This window comes from Oratosquilla oratoria, chromosome 11 (genome assembly GCF_046742065.1).
Source record: "Oratosquilla oratoria isolate Oo_2021 chromosome 11, ASM4674206v1, whole genome shotgun sequence".
In the NCBI taxonomy this organism is placed as follows: Eukaryota; Metazoa; Arthropoda; class Malacostraca; order Stomatopoda; family Squillidae; genus Oratosquilla; species Oratosquilla oratoria.
The window spans coordinates 4,132,507-4,157,509 of NC_134787.1; the positions used below are offsets into that span (position 1 = coordinate 4,132,507).

The window sequence follows — 25,003 nt, forward strand, 5'->3', positions numbered from 1 at the left end:
AAAAAAAAAAAAAAAAAAAAAAAAAAAAAAAAAAAAAAAAAAAAAAAAAAAAAAAAAAAAAAAAAAAAAAAAAAAAAAGTAAAGGCATAAGAGGGTCTAGGAGTATGGATGTGGTACAGATGAGAGTAAAAGGGAAGAGATAGGCAGTATGTTTGTGAGAAGAAAGATGGATGTGTTGGCTTTGAGTGAAACTAAATTGAAAAGGAGGGGCGAGAGTGAGTTTGGGAGTGTAGTTGGGAGGTTCTCAGGAGTGAAGAGAGGATGAGGGAGAGAAGGGGTGACTATACTAGTAAGTGAAGAGATAGGTAAGCGTGTAGTGGAGTGGAAGGAGGTTTCTTCAAGGTTGATGTGGATGAAGGTGAACCTGGGAAGGGAGATGTGGGTTTTTGTGAGTATGGACCTGGTAGTGAGAAGAGTGTAGAGGAGAGGGAATTTTTGGGTAGATTTAAATGAGTGCATAGAGAGATTAGGGAGAAATGTCAATGTAGTTGTATTGGGAGACCTTAATGCTAGGGTAGGAAATGAACCAATGGAGTGATTGGGAAGTATGGAGGTCCAGGTAAAAATTGTAGTGGAGAATTGATGGTGGAGATGTGTCTCAAAAGAGAGTTGATGACAGCAAATACAGTGTTTAGGAAGAAAGTCAAGCATAAGTACACATGGGAGAGGGTGGTGGATGGAAGGGTGGCAGACAGAGCATTGATGGACAGTGTAGTGGTAACCAGGAGTATGGTAGGAAGAGTTAAGGATGTACATGTTTGGGGGGGGAGTGTCAGATTGTTTTCTGGTGGAAGGTGGGTTGAGAGTGGAGGGTAGATGGAGGAGGAAAAGGGCAGATGGTAGGGAGGTACTTAGAGTGAACTGCTTAAATGAGAAAGAAAAGGAGGAGTATAAGAAGAAGCTGAGAGAGGAGTGGGATGCAGTGAAGGATAGAGTAGAACTAGGAGTGGAGGAGGAATGGGTCACACCATATCACAAGCATCAACTACTGAAATAGATAAAAAAAAAAAAAAAAAGTATGGTCAAACTTCTCCAGGGCATGCCCCTTGTACTAGAAAAAAACAAATAAAAATAAATAAATAAACAAATAAATATAAAAAAAAAATCCACAACAGAATTCCAAATTGTATACTTCACCAGACTCTCCCAAGCATCAACCTAACTGAGAAATCACTCACAAGAATGTGACAACCACACCAGTATGACTACATTCAAGCTATCACCACATTACAACAGTAACAGTACCAACACAGAATAGGCTGGCAACAGACTCCAACTCAGTTGGAACTACCACATAGAAGACACCGAGCACTTCCTTCTATACTACCCTACTCTCACCTAAAATAATGAATGCAAAATCTTTTCTCTGAATGACTTGTAGGCCAAACTGGTGGCTGTGGCTGATTACCTGGGGTCAATGGGTTTCCTGTAAGAGACACCTGGTATAATGAACTAACTGATGCAACACAGACAACAGCCTTAAATTTCTTCCCAGTGAAATCCTTGGAAGGGCCCAAGGATTGTTGCCAGCCACTGTGGAGCTGCATGTTTCTAGTTAATCAAAATCAGAAGCAGCATTTATTATTAATGACTTGTTTTTATTGGCAAAAATACTGTAATGCATGATCTACATATTTGATTGTTGGTATAATTAACCATAATAGCTTATTCCAAGAAGTGCTCCACTGAGGCTGCGGCTGTACTCTTTAACCTCTATCCTTGAATGGACACTGATTGACAAACTCCATCCTACTTAGTGATTTAAGTGGTCATATTTAATGATCTCAGAAACTCATTAATTTTTATTTTGAATCTAGAAGAGTGGTTCTTAGCCTTTTTCAGTGCCTGTACCCCTTGATATCTCAGAAAATGTTCTCATATCCCCATCCAATACAAATACAATGCAAACATATGAAAAGGATTAGTGATACAAACCTTGCTTTGCTTTCTCATTGTAAATATACAGTATCATGCATTGGTTATCATGTCTCGTACCTCTATGTTTAAGGTTTTCATACCCCTTGGAGATACAGGTACCCCAGGTTACGAGCCACTGATCTAGAGGTTCTACGCTAAATAAGATCATCTAATTGATCAGTGCAAAGTCACGGAAGTAGGTATGGGAAGATAAAGGGTGAATATGGTCAGAAGTTTCATAGTGCAACCAATGTTTCACCTGCATTTGTTCTTGTCAAGTCGGATTTGCCTGAGTATAGCGTAGCCCATAATCCGATTGACCTTATCATCAAGGAACCCACGAAGTCCATATGGGGGTTCACCATTGTACCAGCGTCTTGTCCTTAACTCATCCAGCATTACTGTCTTCAGCCAGCGCCAGTACAGATCTGAATTTGTCACCTGAGCTCAAGAAATGGCAACATAAAAGGAAAATTAAATGGTACATAGTCGACATTAATCTGAATTTGTATATACATGTATCATATATGCCAATGGTCTATTCACCCTTATGAAGGGGGTAGTTAAGTCAAAGCACAAACACACTTAACATACATTAAAAGCCATTTAATGACCCTCTCATTCTAGCACCTCATGAATGAAAGGTTATTCATGACCCCAACTACATTGATTGGACTGATGACAATGCAGTGAGGCATAGAACTTTCACAGCAGGGCCCAATAGATGGAGCTGAGTTACTCCCTCCCCCTACATTTCATCATATGGCAACCTCCTCATCTAATTAAAATGATTCACATAGCAGTTGGGAAGAGCATCCTTTCAGGTATCATCCTTTCACCCAATCATGATCACTCTACTGGAAATGGATAAAATTATGAAAAGACCATGATTAAATTATGATCATCCATCAATGCTACCATGTCTTGCTGCATTACTTTTAACCTGGGCAGTGGGTGGGTGGGGGGTTAGGATTGCTGTTCATTCACAAGTAGTTTTAAAGATAAACAAATGGGTGATAGATGGGTTTAGGAATAGGTGCATGCCTTGGTTAGATACCTCCCTTATAATGGGAAAGAAGCCTTTGGATATAGATTCTTCAATAATGGACAAAATGGGGAGGGTCATCAGTCCAATAAATATAATAAATTCAACATATTTACTGTAATTTGATATTGGACTTACTAAGGATTGTATTTACCTAGTTGTTGTTACTTAACTGGACTTACCTCTTACCATGTGTCCACCAGCTATTCTTCGACAAAAAAAATCACTTTGAATATGACAATTTATAAAGGAAGGAGCTCCTACAACCAAATAACAGGCAACTGGACAACCATCTCCCAACTGTCATACTCTTTCTCTGTGATTACCAAAGAAAACAGATGGCACCACCACAACCACAAAGATAACAGATGGAGCCACTACTATTACCAAAGACAACAAACTTTGCCACTAGCACTCATGAACAACTTTGAGTTAATATATACTACACTAGTACATATATATACCAATGGCTTCTTCCCCCTTACACATAAATCCACTCCCACCCATTTCATCCCCATATACTCCACTCCCATTCACCACTCCTCCCTCCCTATTTTCTTGGCTCTTCCTGGATGATGGGTCATCTCTGCATCTTGCCCATTGTCCTGGGTCAGAAGCAATGTAGCAAGACACAGCACATCCACAGCAAGGCTGCTTCATTTAATCAGTGAACCACTCTCCATCCCGCCTGATGCAGAAAAAAAGAGAGGATGGGGAGAAATCTTTTTGGGCTGCATCAAAATATCATTCACACATACTCCCTCCCCCTCCCCCATCCACTTCCTTCCATGCATCACAGCATCATCCATATACAACCATTCTCCACTCACCCCTCTCTTCTGTCTTCTCCCTTCCTTCCTCAACAGACATTCCCCTGTTTTCCAATGAGCCTTTTACCCCATCCATCCATCTCATCCTTTGTTGCCCCCTCATGTTCACTCACTCCACCTTTGCCTTCCACATTTTTTATTAATCTTTCTTCACTCATTCTTTCCATATGTCCAAACCATCCCAATACTCTTTAATCAACCCTATCTTCCAATTTCCTTTCCACCCCTGCTCTTCTCCTCACTTCCTGGTTTCTCACTTTATCCAGACTAGTAACCCCTACCATACTTTTCAGACATTTCATCTCATATTCATACTCATCCTCTCTTATGTTCCATGTGTCTGCCCCATACAGCACTGTTGGCACAATCAACCCTTCATACAATCTACTACACTAGTAGTAAAGAATAAGGTGTCAGGATAGGAAGCTGTGACCAGTGGTATTTCACAAGGTTAAGCACTGTCACCAAAAATGTTTCTCTATGACATGAAAGAAGGTATTATAAGCTATACTAACATGTTTGCAAATTTACCTCGTTGTATTTCATTGGATGAGAGCTATACTCATAGTGACCCGCTTTTGTATCTTTCAGCATCGAGTTTGATCTTAAATTCTTGTATATATCAGTGGTATGGTTCCTACACAGAGTGAAGGATGTAAGCTTGATTGGCAGAATACAAAAGGGCAGTAACTAAACTGGTTCCCAGCCTGGCAGATAAATCATATGAGGAGAGAATAAAAGTGCTGGATTGGCCAACTTTGAAAGATTGAATAGAAAGGTGGTATGATTAAGGTATTCAGGTCACTACACAGGATTGACTACATTAGCAGAAGAGATCTCTTGATTAGGGATAGGAGGGCTTTAACTTCTTCCATACAATGATGCCTATGAGACATAATTAGTTATACAAGAATGCCGGCTTTGGCATCTTGATTATACAGTGAGACCTCTCATTAACGGACGTTAATTAGCTGTGTTTGCGGTGTTTTCGGTCTTTTTGGTGCTGTTGTTTAGTGTGTGCAATCACTATACCACTCAATAACCACTCCAAAACACTGAAAACACAGCAAAAACACTGCAAACACAGCTAATTAACGTCTGTTAATGAGAGGTCTCACTGTACCTAATTTGTAGTTGTAGCTGAGTGACCCCTGAATTCTGTAAACTAGTTTGATCATGTTTTCTGTGTTTACTATTACTCAGAGTGAAAGATAATGAGTAATATAGCAGTTACTTTATATTTTATAACACAAGTAGTGTGATGCATTGTACATTAGACATCTGATGCTGCAAGTGAGAATTAGACTTGTATTGAAGAGGTTAAGAGGTCATGAGAATAAATCAAGAAAGACTACAAGTTAGGAACTTGAAGGTAAAAGTCAGAAAGAGGTTAAGCATGTTGAAATCAGTTGCAGGTGCAGGCTTTAAACAACAGGGTTATGGGTGGGGAAGCTGCTCTAGTCATAGTCTGCAAATGATTCTTGGGAGCTGTGCTTGACCGCATTTTCACAGCATGGTTTCCAACAATCTGGATGGCAAACACAGACATCTTACAAAATGTACAAAGTAATAATGGGATGCACTAAAAACCACCCCAATATAAAACTTGCATACATAAACCAAAATCCTCCCTATGGAATAGGACATAAAAATGATGGGTACAGTTTTCTGTAGGAGCCCTTAGCCATGATCACCCACCTCATTGCATCATACAAACATAACCAACTGAAAAAAGTGTACTACTCAAACATCTACAACAGCCTACTGCCTACACCACACAACACATCATGCAGGAACACATTTACATTTAGATAACAGGGCAAGCATTTCAAGACTATTTCACTGAATCCCTAGGCATCTGCCCCACAACAGGTAAGAACTGCACTAGCATGCTTGTATTTAGGTCAATGCCTAGCACTAGGATGGTGCCAGTGCATAGTGAGACTGACTATGGAAGCAAACTGCCCTAGATGCAACCATTACACAGAGGACATCAGAGGACACAGAGGACATCACACACTAGACACTGCAAGATACAAAGGCGGGACATCACGAGCATAGCTCCCCTTCCCTTAAAATACAACTAGGTAAATATACCTCATTTTGTGCTGCCCCACCTGTCATACCCAGACAACACAAGATTTCTTTTTTGAGTGACTAATGGACCAATCCAGTGGCTGTTGCCAGTTCAAAAGAGAACTGGGGCAATGGATTGACAGACTGATTATTTATATCATGTAGGTAAACACAACTAGATAAATACAACTTACCTATCTGCCTGCCTGCTTGTTTGTTTATTTGACCCCTTATTACCATAGATGGCCCTTTAACTTACCTTGTTCTTGTAATCCCATATGGGGTCCCCTTCCTTGATGAAGGCATTACGGAAATTCTGAACCATGTAGATAGCATTTGGGTTGATAGAGCTGACGACCCAGAGGATCCCAAGGAAGACAAAATAGAAGGCTAAGTCTCGAAGGATGAGTTTCATGGCCCTCTCCTGCACCAGTTTGTCGCTAAGCTCTTTCAAGTCTGAAATGTCTCTGTTGCCTATGATATCATGCACGAGACGTGGCGGTGGCCCTCGGGGACCTGTGGACAAGTGCTGTTCTTGGGCAACTGGACAACATAAAGAGCAAAATGGCAAAACTGAGGTCACAATGAGAGAATTAACCTTTTTAGGCCTGGGGTAACTGAGAGATTGACTTATGGAATTTTATTGCATAACAAGGTGTGGTTGAAGGTATCAAACAAGGCTTTTATTATATTTAGGTAAAAGTGTTTTAAATGAATATTTGAGATCTTGTCTGGGCCTTCAACATGGATGTTTTCTAACTTTCTCTATTACCCTTTCCACAACTAAAAAAAAAAAAAAAGTTTGGCACCTATGTCTAGTTTAATTTTTCATATCAGTTTTGTTATTTTACTATTTTCTAGAGTTGTGTGTTTGAAACTTGTTCTGGAGAAGTGTTTATGAAATTGTACTTTTGTTTTTGGGTTACTCCTACTACTTTATGGGTAAGGGGAGGGGGGATTCTGTTATGAGTATCTAATGTTTTTATAATTTTCTGTATCTGTTTGTTATTTGTTTCCCCATCTATTGGATTTGTAAATTTTTCCTCTTTTTCCAAGTTCGCCATCAGAACACAGTAACTCATAAAATTTTAGATATACAGTTCTATGCAAGAGATCTTAACCTTTTCTATTTACAAGGTGGCACTTCATCAATCATGTCCATAAATTTAATAACAGGTCAATAAATACTCTGAACAGCTTTCCCCACAGAGTGGTGGATGCATGGAACATCCTAGATATGGTGAGATACAGAGACAGGACACCAGGAGCATAGCTCCCCTTCCTGTAAGATACAACTAGGTATAATACAAGAAAGAGATGGATGGGCAGACTGTACTTTCCTGGACTTGCAAAAGGCATTTGATAAAGTACAACACAAAAAATTATTAAGAAAACTCAAAACAACAGGAGGTATATAGAAAAACTATTGAAATGGATGGAAGATTTCTTGCATGGAAGAAAAATTAGATTGGTGCTCAGAGATAAAAATTCTACTTGGGAAGAAATGATTAGTGGTGTCCTACAGGGATCAGTACTGGCTCTGATAATGTTTGCTATATATGTAAATGACATGGATGAAGGTGTAGAATGTTACATGAACTTCTTTGCAGATGATGCAAAACTACTAAAGAAAGTACAGAAAAAGATTGTGAATCACTACAGAGAGATCTGAACAAGGTCTGGGAATGGAGTCAGAAGTGGGAAGTGGACTTCAACATTAAGAAATGTAGTATAATGGAATTTGGAAAAAGTAAAAAAAGAATATCAGGACAATATAAAATTGGTGCAAAGGAAGTAAAGAAAGTTGGTTCTGAAAAGGACCTAGGAGTAATTATCACCAAAGACATGTTCCCAGACAAACAGATAAAGAAAATAGTTGAAGGAACCTACAATTTGTTAAGATCAATAAACACAGCTTTTAATTACTTGGATGAGGAAATGGTAAGACCAAGACTGAAGTACGCAGCGACACTATGGACACCCAGTACAAAAAATAGTATAAGGAAACTAGAATCCAAAGAGCAATGACAAAGATGGCCCCAACACTTTCAAAACTGACATATAAGCAAAGATTGTCTAAACTGGGACTACCAACCTTGGAACAAAGAAGAGAAAGAGGTGATCTGTTGACCATTCATAGAATTATGAAAGGCAAGGAAGTCCTTGATAGAGAAGACTTATTAGACTGGGATAGAAGAAAAACAAGGGGACATGAAAAGAAACTAAAAAATGACAGTTATAAAAGAGATCTGGAAAAAAAAAAAAAAAAAAAAAAAAAAACAGCATTCCATACAGAGTGGTGGATGTCTGGAACAAACTGGATGAAATATTAGTGTGTACAAACACTATACCGGGGTACATGAATTTAAAAACAAACTAGATGTTGGGACATGAGACGGGGCACCATGAGCATAGCTCCCCTTCCCATAGAATACAACTGGGTAAATACATATATATATATATATATATATATATATATATATATATATATATATAAAAGAGGAAAAATGAAAAATTAAAAGTAACACATATCAACATAGATGGCATGATTTCAGGATTAAATGAATTAAATGATTATCTGGTGGAAGAGAAGCTGAATATAATGAACTTGTGGAGAAGAAATTAAAAGGTCCACTGCCATTAAATACTGTTGGACAAGGTTTATATAATCATTGGATAAAAAATAGAGATGAAAAACAGGGTGGAGGAATCATGTTTTTGACAAAGAAAGGTTTAAATGTGGCAAAGATAACAGAAGGAAATAATAATAATGTGGAACTGATTATGATAAAACTTGAAAATAGTAATATGAAAAGTAGAAAATTTGTAGTGATATATGTGCCCCCCAAAAACACATTCTTGGATAGTGAGTGACCATTCCAAAATGTTGGAAGACGCAAGGCATACTTTAAATGAAATACTGAAAGGAGGAAATTTAGTAATTATGGGTGACTTTAACACCTAAAGAAATATATTGGAGAGATGACAGTGAAAGGTGGAGAGGACTTTTGGGGAAATATACTACTGGACATGACCATTGAATACACAATGACTCAATGGGTAAAAGAGAATACCAGATATAGAAATAATGAAGAACCATTGAGACTAGACATAATATTTATGTCAGAGCCTGAAATTGTGGATAAAATGGAATACAAGACACCAATTGGGAAGAGTGACAGCATACTAATCAAATTTGAACTAAAAGAGGAAATTTATTTGGGAAGAAATGAGAAATACAGAAAAGGAGGGCTAATGTATAACAAAATGGGTTTTGGGAAACTCGGAAAATTCTTTCAAAAAGTGAATTAGGAAAACTCCTTTAATGAAGAAACACAGATGGAAGAGAAATGGATGATATTAAAAGAAATATATAATGAAAGAATGGATAAATTCATACCAATACAAAAACAGGATAATTTACCTAGTTGTATTATACGGGAAGGGAGCTATGCTTGTGGTGACCCATCTTTGTATCTTTCAGCATCAAGTTTTTTCTTAAAATCTTGAATAGTGTTTGCACACACTGTTTCTTTATCTAAATTATTCCAGGTATCCAGTACTCTATGTGGGAAGCTATTTTTTTCAGATCTCTTCTATAGTTTCCTTTGAATTTCTTTTCATGTCCTCTTGTTTTTCTATTGTCCCATTTTAGTAAATCATTCCTATCTAGGATTTCCATTCCTTTCATGATTCTATAGTCAGCAGATCTCCTCTTTCTCTTCTTTGTTCCAGAGTTGGTAATTCCAATTTGGACAATCTTTGTTCATATGTTAATTTGGAGAGAGTTGGTGCCAACTTTGTTGTTGCTCTTTGTATTCTTTCTAATCTCTATATTCTTTTTAGTACTGGGTGTCCATAGTATTGCTGTGTACTACAGCTTTTGTCTTATAAGTGTAACTATTATTTTTTTAATCATTTCCTCATCCAAGTAGTCAAATACCACTTTCATCGATCTTAAGAGGTAGAAGGTTTCTCCAACTATTTTACTGGTATGTTTGCCTGGTGTCATGTCTTTGCTGGTTATTGCTCCAAGGTCTCTTTACAAGTTCACTTTTTTTACTTCACCAATCTTATAGTTTCTTGATATTCTGTTTTTACTTTTTCCAAACTCCATTATGCTACACTTCTTGATATTGAAGCTCACTTCCCACTTTTGAGTCCATTTCCAGATTTTGTCCAGGTCTAACTGTAATGATTCACAATCCTCCTCGGTTCTTACTCTCTTTAGTGTTTTTGTGTCATCTGTGAAGAAATTCATATAACACTCTACTCCTTCATACATGTCATTTATATACATGGCAAACATGATTGGAGCTCGTACCACCGACACCACTAATCATTTCTTCCCAATTCAAGTGTTTGTCTCTAATTACTACCCTCATTTTTCTCCCAGTCAGGAAGTCTTCCATCCATTCCAATAATTTTCCTCTGATGCCACCTATTGATTCTATTTTTCTTATTAGTTTCTTGTGTGGTACCTTATCAAATGCTTTTTGTAGGTCTAGAAAGGCACAGTCTACCCATCCATCCCTCTCTTGTATTATTTCTATTAGTCTTGAATAGAAGCAGATCAGGTTTGTTGTACATGATCTTCCTTGTCTAAATCCAAATTGATTTGGATTCAGTATAGTTTTTTCTTCCAGATGTTTAACCCATCTACTTTTGATAACTTTTTCACATATTTTTGCTACTGTGTTTGTTAGGGAGACCAGTCTGTAGTTGGTCGGATCTTCCTTGTTTCCTCCTTTATATATTGGTACAATGTTTGCATTTTCCAGTCTTGTGGTACCTTTCCTTCTTGGAGTGAGTATTTAATTATATTGTATATGTTATCAGTTAACTCTATGCATTCTTTCAGTATTCAATTTGCAATTACATCTGGACCATGTGATTTTCTGACATCAGGTTTTTTATTTGGTTGCTGATTTCCTTCTGTGGTACAGTTATTTCCTTCATGGGGGAGGGGGGTCTCTCTCTCTATTCCCTCACAGTTAGGTGAATTCTCAATTGTGAATACCTATTTGAAATGATCGCTCATAATTTCTGCCATTTCTAGTTCTGTGTATTCATAATTTCCCTGGTGCAGCTTTTCTATTTCTTGTTTATTTTTCAGTTTACCATTTACATACCTGTAAAAAAGTTTAGGTTGTTCCTTGCATTTTTCTATTATGACTCTTTCATAGTTTCTCTTTTTATCTTTGCGTATTTTTACATAATAATTTCTTAGTTTGATGTATGCTTGCCGTTAACTCTTTTTTTTGTTTCTTCATCTTTTCCAAGCTCTGTCTCTTCTATCCTTAGCCACACTACATTTTTTGTTGCACCAGCTTTTTATGTATACTCTTTCTTGCTTTTGTTGTGGTACATATTTGTTCACTCCCTCATTATTAATTTCTTTTAATATATTCTATTTCTCTTCCATCCTTGTTTCTTCATTTAGGAACATGTAGTAATGGGTGAAATTATGAACAAAAATTTAAATCTGTATACTTAGAGATAAAAACTCAACCTAGGAAGAAATGATAAGTGTTTGCTATATATATATAAATGACATGAATGAAGGTGTAGAATGTTATAATTTCTTTGCAGATGACACAAAACTACTAAAGAAAGTATGGAATAAGACTGAATCACTACAGAGGTCTGGAGAAAGTCTGGGAATGGTGTCAAAAGTGGGAAGTGAACTTCAACATCAAGAAATATAGTATAATAGAGTTTGGAAAAAAAATTCAGGAATATATAAAATTGGTACAAAGGAAGTAAAAAAAAGTTAGCTCTAAAAAGTACATACGAGTAATTATCAACAAAGACATGTCACCAGACAAGTATATAAACAAAGTAGTTGGAGAAATCTACTTGAATGAAGTAATGGTAAAAAAATTAATATTCACACTGATATGACCAAGATTGGAGTATGCTATGACACTATGGACACCCAGCACAAAAAAGAATATAAAGAAATTAGAAAGAATCCAAAGAGCAACAACAAAGATGGCACTAACTCTCAAAATTGAAATATGAGCAAAGTTTGTCTAAACTGGAACTACCAAAACTGAAACAAAGAAGAGAAAGAGGAGATCTACTGGCAATATACAGAATCATGAAAGGCATGGATATCCTTGACAGAGAAGACTTATTAAAGTGGGATAAAAGATAAACAAGGGAACATGAAAAGAAACTCAAAAAGGATAGTTATAGAAGAGATCTGAAAAAAATAGTTTTCCACACAGCGTAATGGATGTCTGGAACAAATTGGACAAAACAATAGTTTGTGCAAAAACCATACAAGAATTTAAGAACAAACTAGATACTGAGAGATACAAAAACAGGTCACTACAAGCATAGCTTCCCTTCCTGTATAATACAACTAGGTAAATACACACATAAGACAGCATATGGAGATTAGTCTGATATGAATGAATGATATATGGCTCTGATTCAGCAGAATCCATTTAAAGTTCCTAAATTATTGTTAGCATATAACTATACAGTCAATACCTAGTATGGATTAATAATGATAATACGTACATACATATAACAAGGGTTTTTTCCCCTTCATTCCCACTCAACTCCCCTCCCCCATCTCTCTTTTCTTGGTTCTTCCTGGATGATGGGTCATTCCTGCATCTCACCCAATACCCTGGGTCTGAAGCAATGTAGCAAGACACAGCACATCCCCAGCAAGACCGCTTCATTTAATTGGTGAACCGACCTCTCCATCCCCTCATGCAGAAAAAGAGAAGACGAGGAGAAATCCCTTCCACTGAATTTTACCGCCTGAAAACATGTGATCTTATTGTGGCCAGCAATAGTCAGGCTCTCCCATAGATCTCTCTAAAGGAAAACATGGGATTGTTGACTATGCTGTGTTAGTGTGTGGGTTGGTTTCTACATCAGCTGGTTGGAGGAAGAGGAAGGGAGCAGTTACTCACTGTCAACTCTCCTTACATAGAAAGGTGAAGGAGGTATAGTCTACCTCTGTCAACATCTCTGGCAGGGTGACTGACACACATCATTGTAACATCATGTATGCTGTTTCATTTTATGTATGGGGTGAGCTCACCTCCTTTTATTATGGATCTTAAATTCGAGTATGTGAGATAGGTATTTGTGTACTTACGTGGGTGAAGCCATTCCTCATCCATAAAGAGGACAGGAGCTTTCTCATCATAATCAATATCATCAGCATCAATGTTCTGTGGTTTGCAGCAGTAGGCAAAGAAGACAGCTCGTACCACCACCTGCCAGAAATGGTGAAGGTATGAAAGGTTTGGGCCTAGCACTTATGCATATATGCAAAGTGAGTATCTTAATCATGTCAATTCACTGATGACATCTACACATTTTTTCTAGCTGATGCCTGATAATTTTATTCAGCCAAAGATCAGACTCTATAATGAGGTCTTGATTAATCAAGACATTTTTTTATACAGATGCACTGAATTAATATTTACCTAGTTGTAACTAGTTGTATTATACAGGAAGAGAGCTATGCTCATAGTGACCCATTTTTGTATCTTTCAGCATCAAGTTTGTTCTTAAATTCTTGTATAGTTTCTACACACACTGTTGCCTCATCCAATTTGTTCCAGATACCCACCACTCTGTGTGGAAAACTATTTTTTTTTTTTTCAGATCTCTTCTATAACTATCCTTTCTGAGTTTCCTTTCATGTCCTCTTGTTTTTCTCTTATCCCTCTTTAATAATAGAAAGAGGTGACTTGATTGCAGTGTTCAGGTCAATAAAGGGGGTAAACTGAGATCTCTTGTTTTAGGATGGGATGGCATCACATGATCAAGGGGTTTGGAATGGGAGGATATCAAATGATCATGGGAACACATTAAAAAGACCACATGTCTGAAGGATATGAAAAATTAAAGTATGCCATACAGATTCATAAACCCCTAGAATAGCCAAGAAAATCATATAGCCCAAGTTAGAACTATACATTAATTCAAAAATAGGTATGATAGTTGGAGAATAAGAGACAGCAACATAAGTATAATTTTTCTCTATATACTGTACTACAATTAACCACTTCAGTACAAGTCAAATTCTTGCGTGCAGCATCAGCTGCCATATGTACAATGCCTCACACTACTCACATTATAAAATATAAAGTCACTGCTGTATTGCTTGTTCTCTTTTACTGTGAGTAATAATAAACTCAGAAAATGTGATCAAACCAGTTCACAGAATCTGGGGGTAACTCGTATACTTTACGACTACAGTGAGTCCTCGTTATATAGTACATATGCGTTCCTGAAAACCTTACCCCAAATTGAAATTATTGTATACCGAACTCATTATAACATGTAATAATAGGATATGGCAGACGTACCTTCTCCCTGCTCTTTCCTCTTCAAAATATCTAATGTATATCGTATCTGAATTTTTCTTACCGTAAATAGAATTGAGGGTAGTAATTACCAAATACTGTAACTGTGAATTTGCTGGATAAAGAATGACCATATAAGGAGGACTCACTGTACAAAAAATATATATAATCAAAATGTCAACGCCAAATCCTCGTGTGCCCACTCACACCTCATGACACCTACATAGGCGTCATTGTACTAAAATGGTCTTTAGTAAATACATCTTATCAATCACCATTAGAGCCACTCTTCTCCACTCCTGACTTCATACCTATCCCATTCCCAAATTCAACCTCATCATTCTCTTTTAGTTTAATCTCTCAATAAAAACACATACATCATTCTTCTTCTTGAAAAATCAATCATATCCTATTTACTCAACTTTTACATGCACAGATTCAGAAATACTTTTAAATCCTATTTTACCTTGACTCTTCAAAGGAGAGAATTGCAGAGGGGAATTACCAAACCTCTCACTCCATCCCATTGAGCTGCTTTCTACAATGTGCATGGTAACACAACAACAACATTCTTATCCCCTCTCATAGAAAAAAAAAGGGGGGGGCAGGACACCCATATGGATATTTACATAATTGTAAAGCAAAGCATTCGATAAGGTGCCACACCAGAGACTACTAAATAAATCAAAGGCCATGGCATAGGAGGAAAAGTGTTAGAATGGATTAGAGCTTGGATTAGTAACAGAAAACAGCGGGTCACCATAAATGGAGTAAAATCTAGGTGGGGCAATGTTACTAGTGGGGTCCCTGGTCCAGGGCTCGGTTTTGGGTCACTTGTTGTTCATTATGTACATAAACGACTTAGACAACGGGATAAATAGTGATGTTAGTAAGTTTGCAGACAACACTAAAATATGATGCCTAATTAGGTCAGGAGACGACGCAGAGATTCTGCAGGATGATCTTAACAAATTGTTCACATGGTCAGTGAAATGGCAAATGAACTTCAATATCTCTAAGTGTAGCATGTTAAACGTAGGGCTACACAACCCCGAAAATAGATACAGCTTAGATAGCATGCTTTTAGAGAAAACTGAGTGCGAGAGAGACTTGGGAGTTCTAGTGTGTCCGGACCTTAAAACCAGGAAACAGTGCATTAACACCAGGAATAAAGCTAACAGAGCATTAGGTTTCACTGCTAGGACGTTAATGAATAGAAGTGCAGAGGTAATTATTAAACCCTATCTAGCGTTAGTTAGACCCATCCTTGACTATGAGGTACAGTTTTGGTCTCCGTCCTACAGAATGGACATCAATTCACTAGAATCAGTACAGAGGAGTCCCATCTCCTACTCTCCAATTTATCATACCTAACCTCAAATTCATGTACAGTTCAAACTTAATCTTTATCCTTAATTTCCAATTATCATATTTAGCTTTGAGCTCATATATTGTTCAAGCTTGGGCTATATTACCTTCTAAGCTATTCCAAGCATTTACAAATTTATATAAAAAAATCATAGGTTTGTTTCTATATCCCTAAAGTACTAATGGGTGCTGGGATGGGAGGGAGGGTGGACGGGTGTGGAGTGTTTTCGGGGATGAAATGGATGGGAATGTTTTTGTGCCTTGTCCTTTTTGGACAAGGCACAAGGGGGAAAAAAGCCTTGGTATATGTATGTACTAATTGTTGATGAATACCCTTGTGCAGTAGATATAACAAGATAAATATACATACATACATACATATACCAATAGCTTTCTCCCCCTTACAAGGGAGGTAACCAAAGTCAAAGTCATAAATCCACTCCCATCCATTTTATCTCCATATACTCCACTCCCATTCACCACCCCTCCCTCCCTCTTTTCTTGGCTACTCCTAGATGACGGGTCATCCCTGTATCTCGGGCACTGCCCTGGGTCAAAAGCAATGTAGCAACATACAATATATACACACATGATTAATTATCATTTCATTTCCTAGAAAAAACATTGTTTCCTTTCTACTTCACACTCACCATCAGGTTTTCAATGACCAAGAAAGAAGCAAGGAAGGCTGTGATGAAAGAATGGCACCAGCCAGACATACTTGTAGAATTAAAGATGACAGACCGGCTATAGACAAAGAAGATGCTGCCAGCGATGATACCAATCACAAAAAACCAAGCAATCAGGGCACACCACCAGGGCAACACATAGGGTCCAACAGATCGGGGTAAGCTGTCCCAAAAGAAACAAAACAAATTGGTAACTTGACTACAAAATGTCCTATTAAGTCAAATTGACATAATCCACTGGCCAACACAAATTCAACAGTGTCTTAACCAAACATTCCTTTGACAGTGATAAGGGCCAGTGTATTATGGCTGGTAAGGCAGCTGCCTAGGATGCAGACCTCAGAGAATTGTTGTTATGAACTGTAGTTTATTAGTTTGTTTATCCTTGTGAACAAAATCATGCCACTGTTGTGCTTTACCTAATATTTTATGTGTTTAGTTAGTTAAGGGTATTTATATTTTGATTAATAGTCTTGTTTTCTGTAGGAAAAATGTAGAGAGATGACAGAGATATTGGTGAAAACTCATCCCCTCATTTCACTTTAGGGTGTATCCACATGTAGCAACAATAAGTAAAAACCCTACAAATGAGACACTACTTTCGGGGTTCTATTTGTCTACCAACAGCTACCAGCAGTGTGAGTGTAGTAGTTTCAGAGGGATCAGTTTGTTGAGTGTAGCTGGGAAGGGTTTTCATTGAGAGGATTAGGAGAGGAACAGAGGGAGTAATTGGTGAGGAACTGTGTGGATTTAGGACAGGTAAGGATTACGTGGATCAGACTTTTGTGGTAAGGCAGATATGTAAGAAAGCTTTGGGAAAGAGTAAGGATATTTTTTTGGGCCTTTATGGATTTGGAAAAGGCTTATGGCAAGGTATACAGGAGGTACTATGGGAGGTATTACATATATATGGGATATGAGGAAAGCTGTTAAGAGCCTGTGGTAGAATTAGAAATGGAGAGAGCGAGTGGTTTGAGGTAAAGGTGGGACTTCACCAGGGGTGTGTTATGTTGCCTTGGCTGTTCAATTTATACATCAGCAAATAAATGAATATGAATAAATGAGTAGATTAAGGTAAGCACAAGGGTAATGGGCCAGAGATTGGAGATGGTTAAAGAAAATGGAGAAAAATGGGAGATAAGCCAGTTGTTGTTTGCTGATGACACTGCACTTATAGCAGGATCAGAGGAGGGATTAAGGAAGTTAGTGATGGAGTTTGGGAAGGTGTGTGAAAGAAGGAAGTTGAAGATAAATGTGGGTAAAAGTAAGGTGATGTATAAGGGGAGAGGATGGCAGCAAACTGAGAGTATTAAGGGAGAGAGACTGGAGGAAGTGGATACGTTTAGATACTTGGGTGCAAATGTAGTGGGAAAGGGAGGAGTGGGGATGGAAGTAGAATGTAGATTGAGAGAAGCAGGTAAATGCCTTGGGGGATTAAATAGTGTAATGAGAAATAGACATTTGGGAATGGATGCTAAGATGAGATTGTATCAAGAAGTGATCGTGCCAGCAGCACTGTACAGGGCAAAAAACATGGAACATAAGAGAGGAAGAGTTTAAATGTGTTCGAGATGAAATGCCTGAGAAGTTTGGTAGAGGTTACTAGGCTGGATAGAGTGAGAAACAAAAGGGTGAGGAGGAGAGCGGGAGGTTGAAAAGGGTGTTGGGAGATAGGGTTGATGAAAGAGTGTTGGGATGGTTTGGATGCATGGAAAGAATGAATGAAGAATGTTAGAGTAAAAGAGGTATGGAAGGCAGAGGTGGAAGGAGTGAACATGAGGGCCAACAAAGGATCAGATGGATGGATGGAATAAAAGGGGCATTGGGAAAAAGGGGAATGTTTGTTTAGGAAGGAAGGGAGAAGACAGAAAATAGGGAAAATAGAAAATGGTTGTGTATGGATTATGCTGTGATGCATGGGAGGGTGTAAGTGGGGGATGGGGGGTTGAGGGAGTATGTGTGAATGATATTTTGATGCAACCCGAAGGAATTTCTCCCTATCCTCCCTTTTCTGCATGAAGGGATGGAGAGGGGGGTCGCTGATTAAATGAAGCAGTTTTGCTGTGGATGTGCTGTCTTGCTACACTGCCTCTGACCCAGGACAATGGGCAAGATGCAGGGATGACCAGTCATCCAGAAGGAGCCAAGAAAAGAGGGAGGGAGGGGTGGTGACTAGGAGTGGAGTATGTGGGGATGAAATGGGTGGGAGTGGATTTTATGCCTTTGACTTTGGCTACCTCCCTTATACTGGTGGGGTGTGATCATTCTAAACTGGTTTTTATTTGTATTTGTCATATCTTGGTGACATATATATGTGGGTGCACCCTTATACAAGTATGTATAGTGGTGAATCTCACCTCTCACTGTCACTCTCTTTATGTCCTTTGCTGAAGGGTTGGATCATTGAAGAGGGGTGCTCTACTCCTGAAACAGTAAAATAAGTATCATACTAAATGCAGGGCCTGAATTTTCAAAATAATATTTAGTGTATGAAATATCTATTCTTTTTACCTCAGTTTGGTAAAAAGTGTTTATGATGCTAAATCAGAGGAAGAAAGAAGTTTAAGATGACTCAAAGGGAGATGGAGGGACCAAAAATCATTAAGTGAGGAAAAAGGAACAGCTCATAAATGACAAATGAGGTTGAAAAGTAATAGAAGAGTGTGGAGAACATGGTGTAGAAGGGGAGAAAAGGAAGAAATATGAATGGTAGTGGGAGGGTACATAAAGGTAAGAAAGTGGATGCAAGAGGAGGGCATAGGGCAATGGGAATGGGTGAACAATATGCCTGTAGATGTTCATGTGGTAATAGATATGAACACATGAGAAGTTGAAAATATGTCTGTGGACATGCATACATATACAGGGACCAGTAATGGGTACCTGCTAGTGGTGAATAAAAACAAGATTGAGAGAGTACAAACAGCAATGACCAAATTGGATCTCAGCCTTGCAAAAAAAATGTACAAATACAGGATAAAATGTATGGCCCTACCATCATTGAAAGAAATAAGAGAAAGAGGTGACATGATAGTTGTGTTTATCTTGTTAAAACTGACAAATAAGATCTCTTGGTCTGGGGCAGGAGTCATGAGGTTATAAAAAAAATCTAAAAGAAGTCAAGAAAGAGTTTTTTATACAGATGCATCAACTCTTGTTGTCCTCTTCTAAAGCTCTGCTCAGTTCTCTCCCAAAGACCACTTAGTCTATACCTCAAAATATTTCTCCAATACGTGGTGTTATTTTGAAGTGTCCAGGATTGTAGTAAGTGTTTGTAGTTGTGATACTATTATTTGAATAAGAACAGTTTTTGAGGTATGTGACCAGTTTTTCTTTAGTACATTTCCTATAGTGAAAACTGACTTGAAGTGTTTGCTCATGACTTTAGCCATTTCTGTATCTTCTGTGTATTCCATATTCCCTTGGCATAGTTTCACTATTTCATATTTGTTTTTTAGCAGAGGTGGGCGTTCCGAACAAATGTTCGCGAACCTTTATCCGCGGATTTGTTCGGACCGGCAAAATCCCGGATTTGGGTTCGGAGGTTTGGATTCGGACCGACGTTAAAAAAGATTCGGGCTTCCGGATTCGGAACGTCTTTTTTTTCGCGAATCCGAACCTCCGTATCCCAGGAAAAATTCGAAAAAACGAAGACGACCAAACATTGGTTTTCAACTTTTCCATGGCATACAGATGTGGTGACGCCTATGTTTCTGTAACAACTAGAGACGCCTTTGACCATTAGCATTGTGTTTTACTTTATCGCTTCTCTCTACTTCTATTTCAGTATGGGCGTGTAAGTGTGTGTGTGTGTGTGTGTCTCAAATGACCACTGCTCGATATGCAAGCCTGTGTGACTGTGTAGTAATGCGAAACAAAGACTAGTAGTACAGTACTGCCTGGACTGCCCTTCTTTGAACTTGGAAATATACTCGTGGTGTTTAACTCATTGCTTTATCTGTACCACACAGACTCGTCATGTGACCGCAGCTGGCTGCCAACCAATCAGAACGCTTGTTAGTGACGCGCAGCCACCGCGCATGCACCGGTGACTGCAGCAGCCAATCAGAGCGCTTGTTTAGTGTTTACAAATCTGCACAGTCTGCAGACTTTCTTGTCACCGCGTCCCGTAAGTTACGATTTAGTTAAACAGTGCTACAATAGTCAGACATTCTTCAACCGTTGCACTGACAACACTCTGGAGAGGACACCCAAGGAGGCTAGACTACTCTACTCACCGCTGACAATGGATAAGTACGTGACATCCACACCGAGGTCGAGAAACCCAAGTGCTCAGTCTGACACACCAAGGTCCACGAACCCAAGCGGCCTCGCTGAGAGTGAATCTGATGCCAGCGATATCCAACTGCCAGAGTTTTCGAGTCCAAAGCTGATGTCTGGCACATGTCGAGCCGAGGACATGGACATTGCCGACACCGAGGCCGAGCAAGCCGAGGGAGGTCATGGTTCCAGGAGGGAAAGGGACCTCTACACCTTCTTCAAGTGTGGTGTCGGCAGGGACGCCAGGTTTGCCCTCTGTGCCAAGAAAAATTGCACTGCGAGGCTGAAGCTTTAGAATGACACCAACAGCAACTTAAAGAAGCATTATGCCATCAAGCACCCTTTAGATAGTCCTGCCTTAAAAGCAGCCTTAGATGGCAGCAGCAAAAGTGGCCGCTCTGCTGGTGGTGGTCGGGATGCCAAAAGCCTCAGGCAGGGCTGTATTGAGGAGGCTATGGCTGAGAGGTTTGACCAGCAGAAGGCCCTTGACCTGTTTTATGAGGTAAGTTTTACTTTTAAAAGTTCTACTGTTTTAGTATGAAAATAATTTAATAAATTAATTAACTTTAATAAATAAAAATAATTTATAACAAAAATTTAACTTCAAATACTCACACATCTTTTTTATGTTTCAGTGGATTATCCGTGACATGCTGCCCACCATAACAACAGAGTCAGAGGCGCTCAGGGCCTTCCTCAACTACCTGAACCCTCAGTTCAAGCTGCCGTCCAGGAAAATGCTTGGCGACGACATCAAGCATATGAGCGCCAGGGCCAAAAATGAGCTCACCCAGATCATGTCCAAGCAGGACTACCTGGCCACCACTGCCGACAGCTGGTCGAGCCACAACCGGGCCTTCATAGGCTCCACAGTCTCGTGGTTGGACAAGGCCACCCTGGAGAGGACGACTGCAGTCTTGGGCATGAAGGAGGTGAAGGAGAGCCAGACAGCCGAGTACTTGGTGACGTCCTTAAGCAAGCTGCATGGGGACTTCAGCACCAGCAGCAAGATTCTCTGCACGACCACAGACAATGGCACAAACTATGTAAGTGCATTTGTCAACTTTGCACAAGGGGACGTCGTCATACAACCTGGCGAGGACAAGCCTGACGAAGAGCTGGTTGACGAGCCTCAGGTCATATCTATGGAGGAGGCCCTGGACCAGGCTGACAAAGCCGAGGTCAGCCTGCCTAAACACCAGAGGTGTGGTGCACACACTCTGAACCTCCTGGCGTCTGAGGATGTTTCCAAAGTGAGTATAATAATTTTATTTTTTTTAATTTAATAAATTAATAATTTATAATTATTAAATAATTTATTGTTCTTTTGGTAAAAACTAAAAAGATGTAAATTATTATTTATCATTTTTTCATTTGTGAATTGTAATAAAATATTAAATAATAAATATTCTTTTTTCGGGTCCCACAATGGAACCATGGTTGCAGGAATATCTTCAGAAGGTCGGCTGCCAAGGCACAGTCTTTGTGGAATGCCCAGGGCCGCCGAACTGTCACAGCCAACGAGATAAAGGATACTATCGGCAAAAAACTTCAAGTCCCTGGCGTGACAAGGTGGAACTCCAGCTATGACAGCTATAAGATGCTTTCTGGCCTGCTACAGGACCTGGACACCCATAAAAAGATCAATGATCTCTGTACCAGCATGCGCCCCAACCCGATCCCCGCCTTTGTTGACGAGGACAACGAGGTCATCGCCGAGTACGTCAAAGTCATGGCCCCAGTTGCCAATGCTTTGGATAAAATGCAGTCAGACCAGCATGCCTACATGGGGAACTTCCTTCCCAACTTGATGGTGCTCCAGAGGGACTTGAACCTGCTTAGGGATGACAACAGCATCAAGCATGCCAAGCCCCTCGTCACCTACCTCCTGGGGACACAGGAGCACCATGGCAGAGACAAAAAGGGCTTCACTGAAAGGTAGATATTTTTAATATTTTAATATAATATAATAATAATATAATATAATTATATAAATAATAAAATAATATAATATTCTATAGTAATTGAAATGAAAAAAAAAATAATAATAATAATAATCATTAATCAATAATTAAATTAACTCATATCTTAATCTTTTCAGGTTTCAACACATGTTTGAGGACCAGGAGAAGCTCCTTGCGACTGCCTTCCACCCCAGGTTCCATCTAAAGATGGTCAAGTACATACGCAGGACAAATCTTGACTTGTACAACCTGGTGAGGGACAAGATGGTGTCGGACCTTGTGGCCCAAATCAGGTCCAAGGAAGGGGATGTGGCCTCTGCCTCCAGCCAGCCCACCTCCAGGCCACAGTCTGTGGCCAGCCACACCAGCGAGCACAACGAGTTTGCCTTCCTTCTTGAGGACGAGGAAGGGCCTGTGGTGGTGGCCAACCTGGAGGAGGAGGTCGGCAAGGAAGTAGACACTTGGGGCGCCATTCTCGTCACAAGCATCATGAAGATCTCCCCGGCAAACTTCCCCAAGGAGCAAAGGGAGCACTGGGTGAACTGTTTCATCAAGTATAACACTCCCCTGCCCTCGTCTGCCTCAGCTGAACAACTCTTCAGCTTCGGCTCGGACATTTTGAGGCCAAAGCGAGCCTCTGACCAATCTGAACTTTGAGAACCTGACCTTCATGAAGGGAAACTTGAAGTTGGTTAAGAGGGAGAGAGAGAGGGCCGACAAGTTAGAGTGAATCTGTGAAGAGTGAAGAGTGAAGACTGAAGTGTTGTGAATTTTTGTTTTAAATGTTTTTACTGTTTTGTTTTGTGAACTTTTGTTTTTACTTTTTACTGTCTACTATTAATAATTTGTTTTTCTAGTAATAATTTGTTTAATAAATAATGTAGATATCTTAAAAAACACTTTTTTTAATCGGAAAGCTTTAAATTTAGATTCGGAGATTCAGAATGAGTAAAACTTAGGTTTGGAATTGTTCGAAAGGTATCGGAATTAAGGTTCACTTTGCAGACTTTTAAAGATTAGGAGGTTCGCGGACAAATGTTCGAAATATATATTCTCACCAAAATTTTGAAAATTGGGTTCGCTATTCAGTTCGGATTTGGAACCCAAAAAAAGGTTCACACGCCCACCTCTGTTTTTTAGTTTACCATTTACATGCCTATAGAATAGTCTGGGCTGATCTTTACATTTTTCTATCATGTCTTTTTCATAGTTTCTTTTTTCTACCCTGTGTATTTCTACATATTTGTTCCTTTGATTAATATGTATTTGCCACTTTCTAGGTTTTTTGTTTTCTCTATCTTTTCCAAGCTTTATCTCTTCTATCTTTTGCCTGACTGCACCCTCTGTTAAACTAGCACTTATTATACACCTTTTCCTGTTTTCCTTTGGGACACATTTGTTCCACTCCTTCTTTAGAGATTTTCATTAGAATAATTTATTTTTCTTCCACTTGTTTTTCTTCATTGTAGGATTTTTCCCAGTTCGCTTTAAGAATTTTTTTCCTAAGCTTCTCAAAGTCCGTTTTACTATACATCAGTCTTCCTTTTCTGTATTTCTCATTTCTTTCTATATTTCCTTCTTTACTTCTAACTCAGGCAGTATGTGGCCACTCTTTGCAATTGGTGTCTTGCATTCAATTTTGTCCACAATTTCAGGTTCTGACATAAATAATAAATCTTGTCTCGATGGTTCTTCATTATTTCTAAATCTAGTGTTTTCTTTTACCCATTGTGTCAGAGTATGTTCTATAGTCATGTCAAGTAATACATTTTCCCATTGATCCTCTCCACCTTTCACTGTCATCTCTTCCCAAATGATTTCTTTGCAGTTAAAATCTTCCATATGTACTGTGTTACCTCCATCATTCAGCATCTTGTTTAATGAAAGTCTTGTATCATCTAACATTTTAGAATAATTTCTTTCCAAGACCCCATTTTTGGGGGCCCATAAATTACTGCAAACTTTCTGCTTTTCATGTCATTATCTTCAACTCTTATTGTGATCATTTCCACCCTGTTTTCTCTATATGTAACTTTCATCACATTTAAGTTTTTCTTAGCCAAGTACTTGACTCCACCTTGTTTCTCATATTTCTAAGCCAATGATTATATAATCAATGTCTAACACTGGTAATAGTGGACCCCTTAATTTTGTCTCCACAAGTCCCATTGTGTCTGTTTTATCTTCTGACAGGTAATGATTTAGTTCATTTAATCCTGAGATTAATCCGTTAATATTGGTACAAGTTGGTTTAAATTTTCTACTCTGTCCATCTCATTCTCTGAACCTTTTGTTTCTTTTACTTGAATATACAATTTTTTTAGTCTTATGTCTAACACTCTCCAATAGAACTGAGTTTCTCAATCTCTGTTTTTTTCTTGTTGTTTTTCTTAGCTTTGTTTCTTAATGTCTTATCTCTTTCTCTTTCCTCATTACTTATGTTTCTTTTTACCCATACACTGCCATTTGTGACCTTAATTAGACCTTTAGG

General features: G+C 38.7%; 2 protein-coding genes across 2 annotated transcripts in view; one reads left to right on the forward strand and one right to left on the reverse strand.

Moving 5' to 3' along the window:
• LOC143029929 (polycystin-1-like protein 2) overlaps nt 1–25,003 on the reverse strand; it is a 187,079-nt gene that overhangs the window by 24,697 nt on the left and 137,379 nt on the right. Inside the window, exons 26-30 of the mRNA XM_076193140.1 lie at nt 18,625–18,691; nt 16,229–16,430; nt 12,992–13,112; nt 6,128–6,384; nt 2,177–2,358 (exon numbers count right to left, since the gene is read on the reverse strand). Coding sequence (XP_076049255.1) covers nt 2,177–2,358; nt 6,128–6,384; nt 12,992–13,112; nt 16,229–16,430; nt 18,625–18,691 — 829 coding nt within the window. The remainder of the gene's footprint in view (nt 1–2,176; nt 2,359–6,127; nt 6,385–12,991; nt 13,113–16,228; nt 16,431–18,624; nt 18,692–25,003) is intronic.
• On the forward strand, nt 22,127–23,334 carry LOC143029576 (uncharacterized). The gene is made up of 2 exons (XM_076192261.1): nt 22,127–22,486; nt 22,650–23,334. Exons 1-2 carry the CDS (start codon nt 22,149–22,151, stop codon nt 23,167–23,169), a joined length of 858 nt encoding a protein of 285 aa, XP_076048376.1. The 5' UTR covers nt 22,127–22,148; the 3' UTR covers nt 23,170–23,334.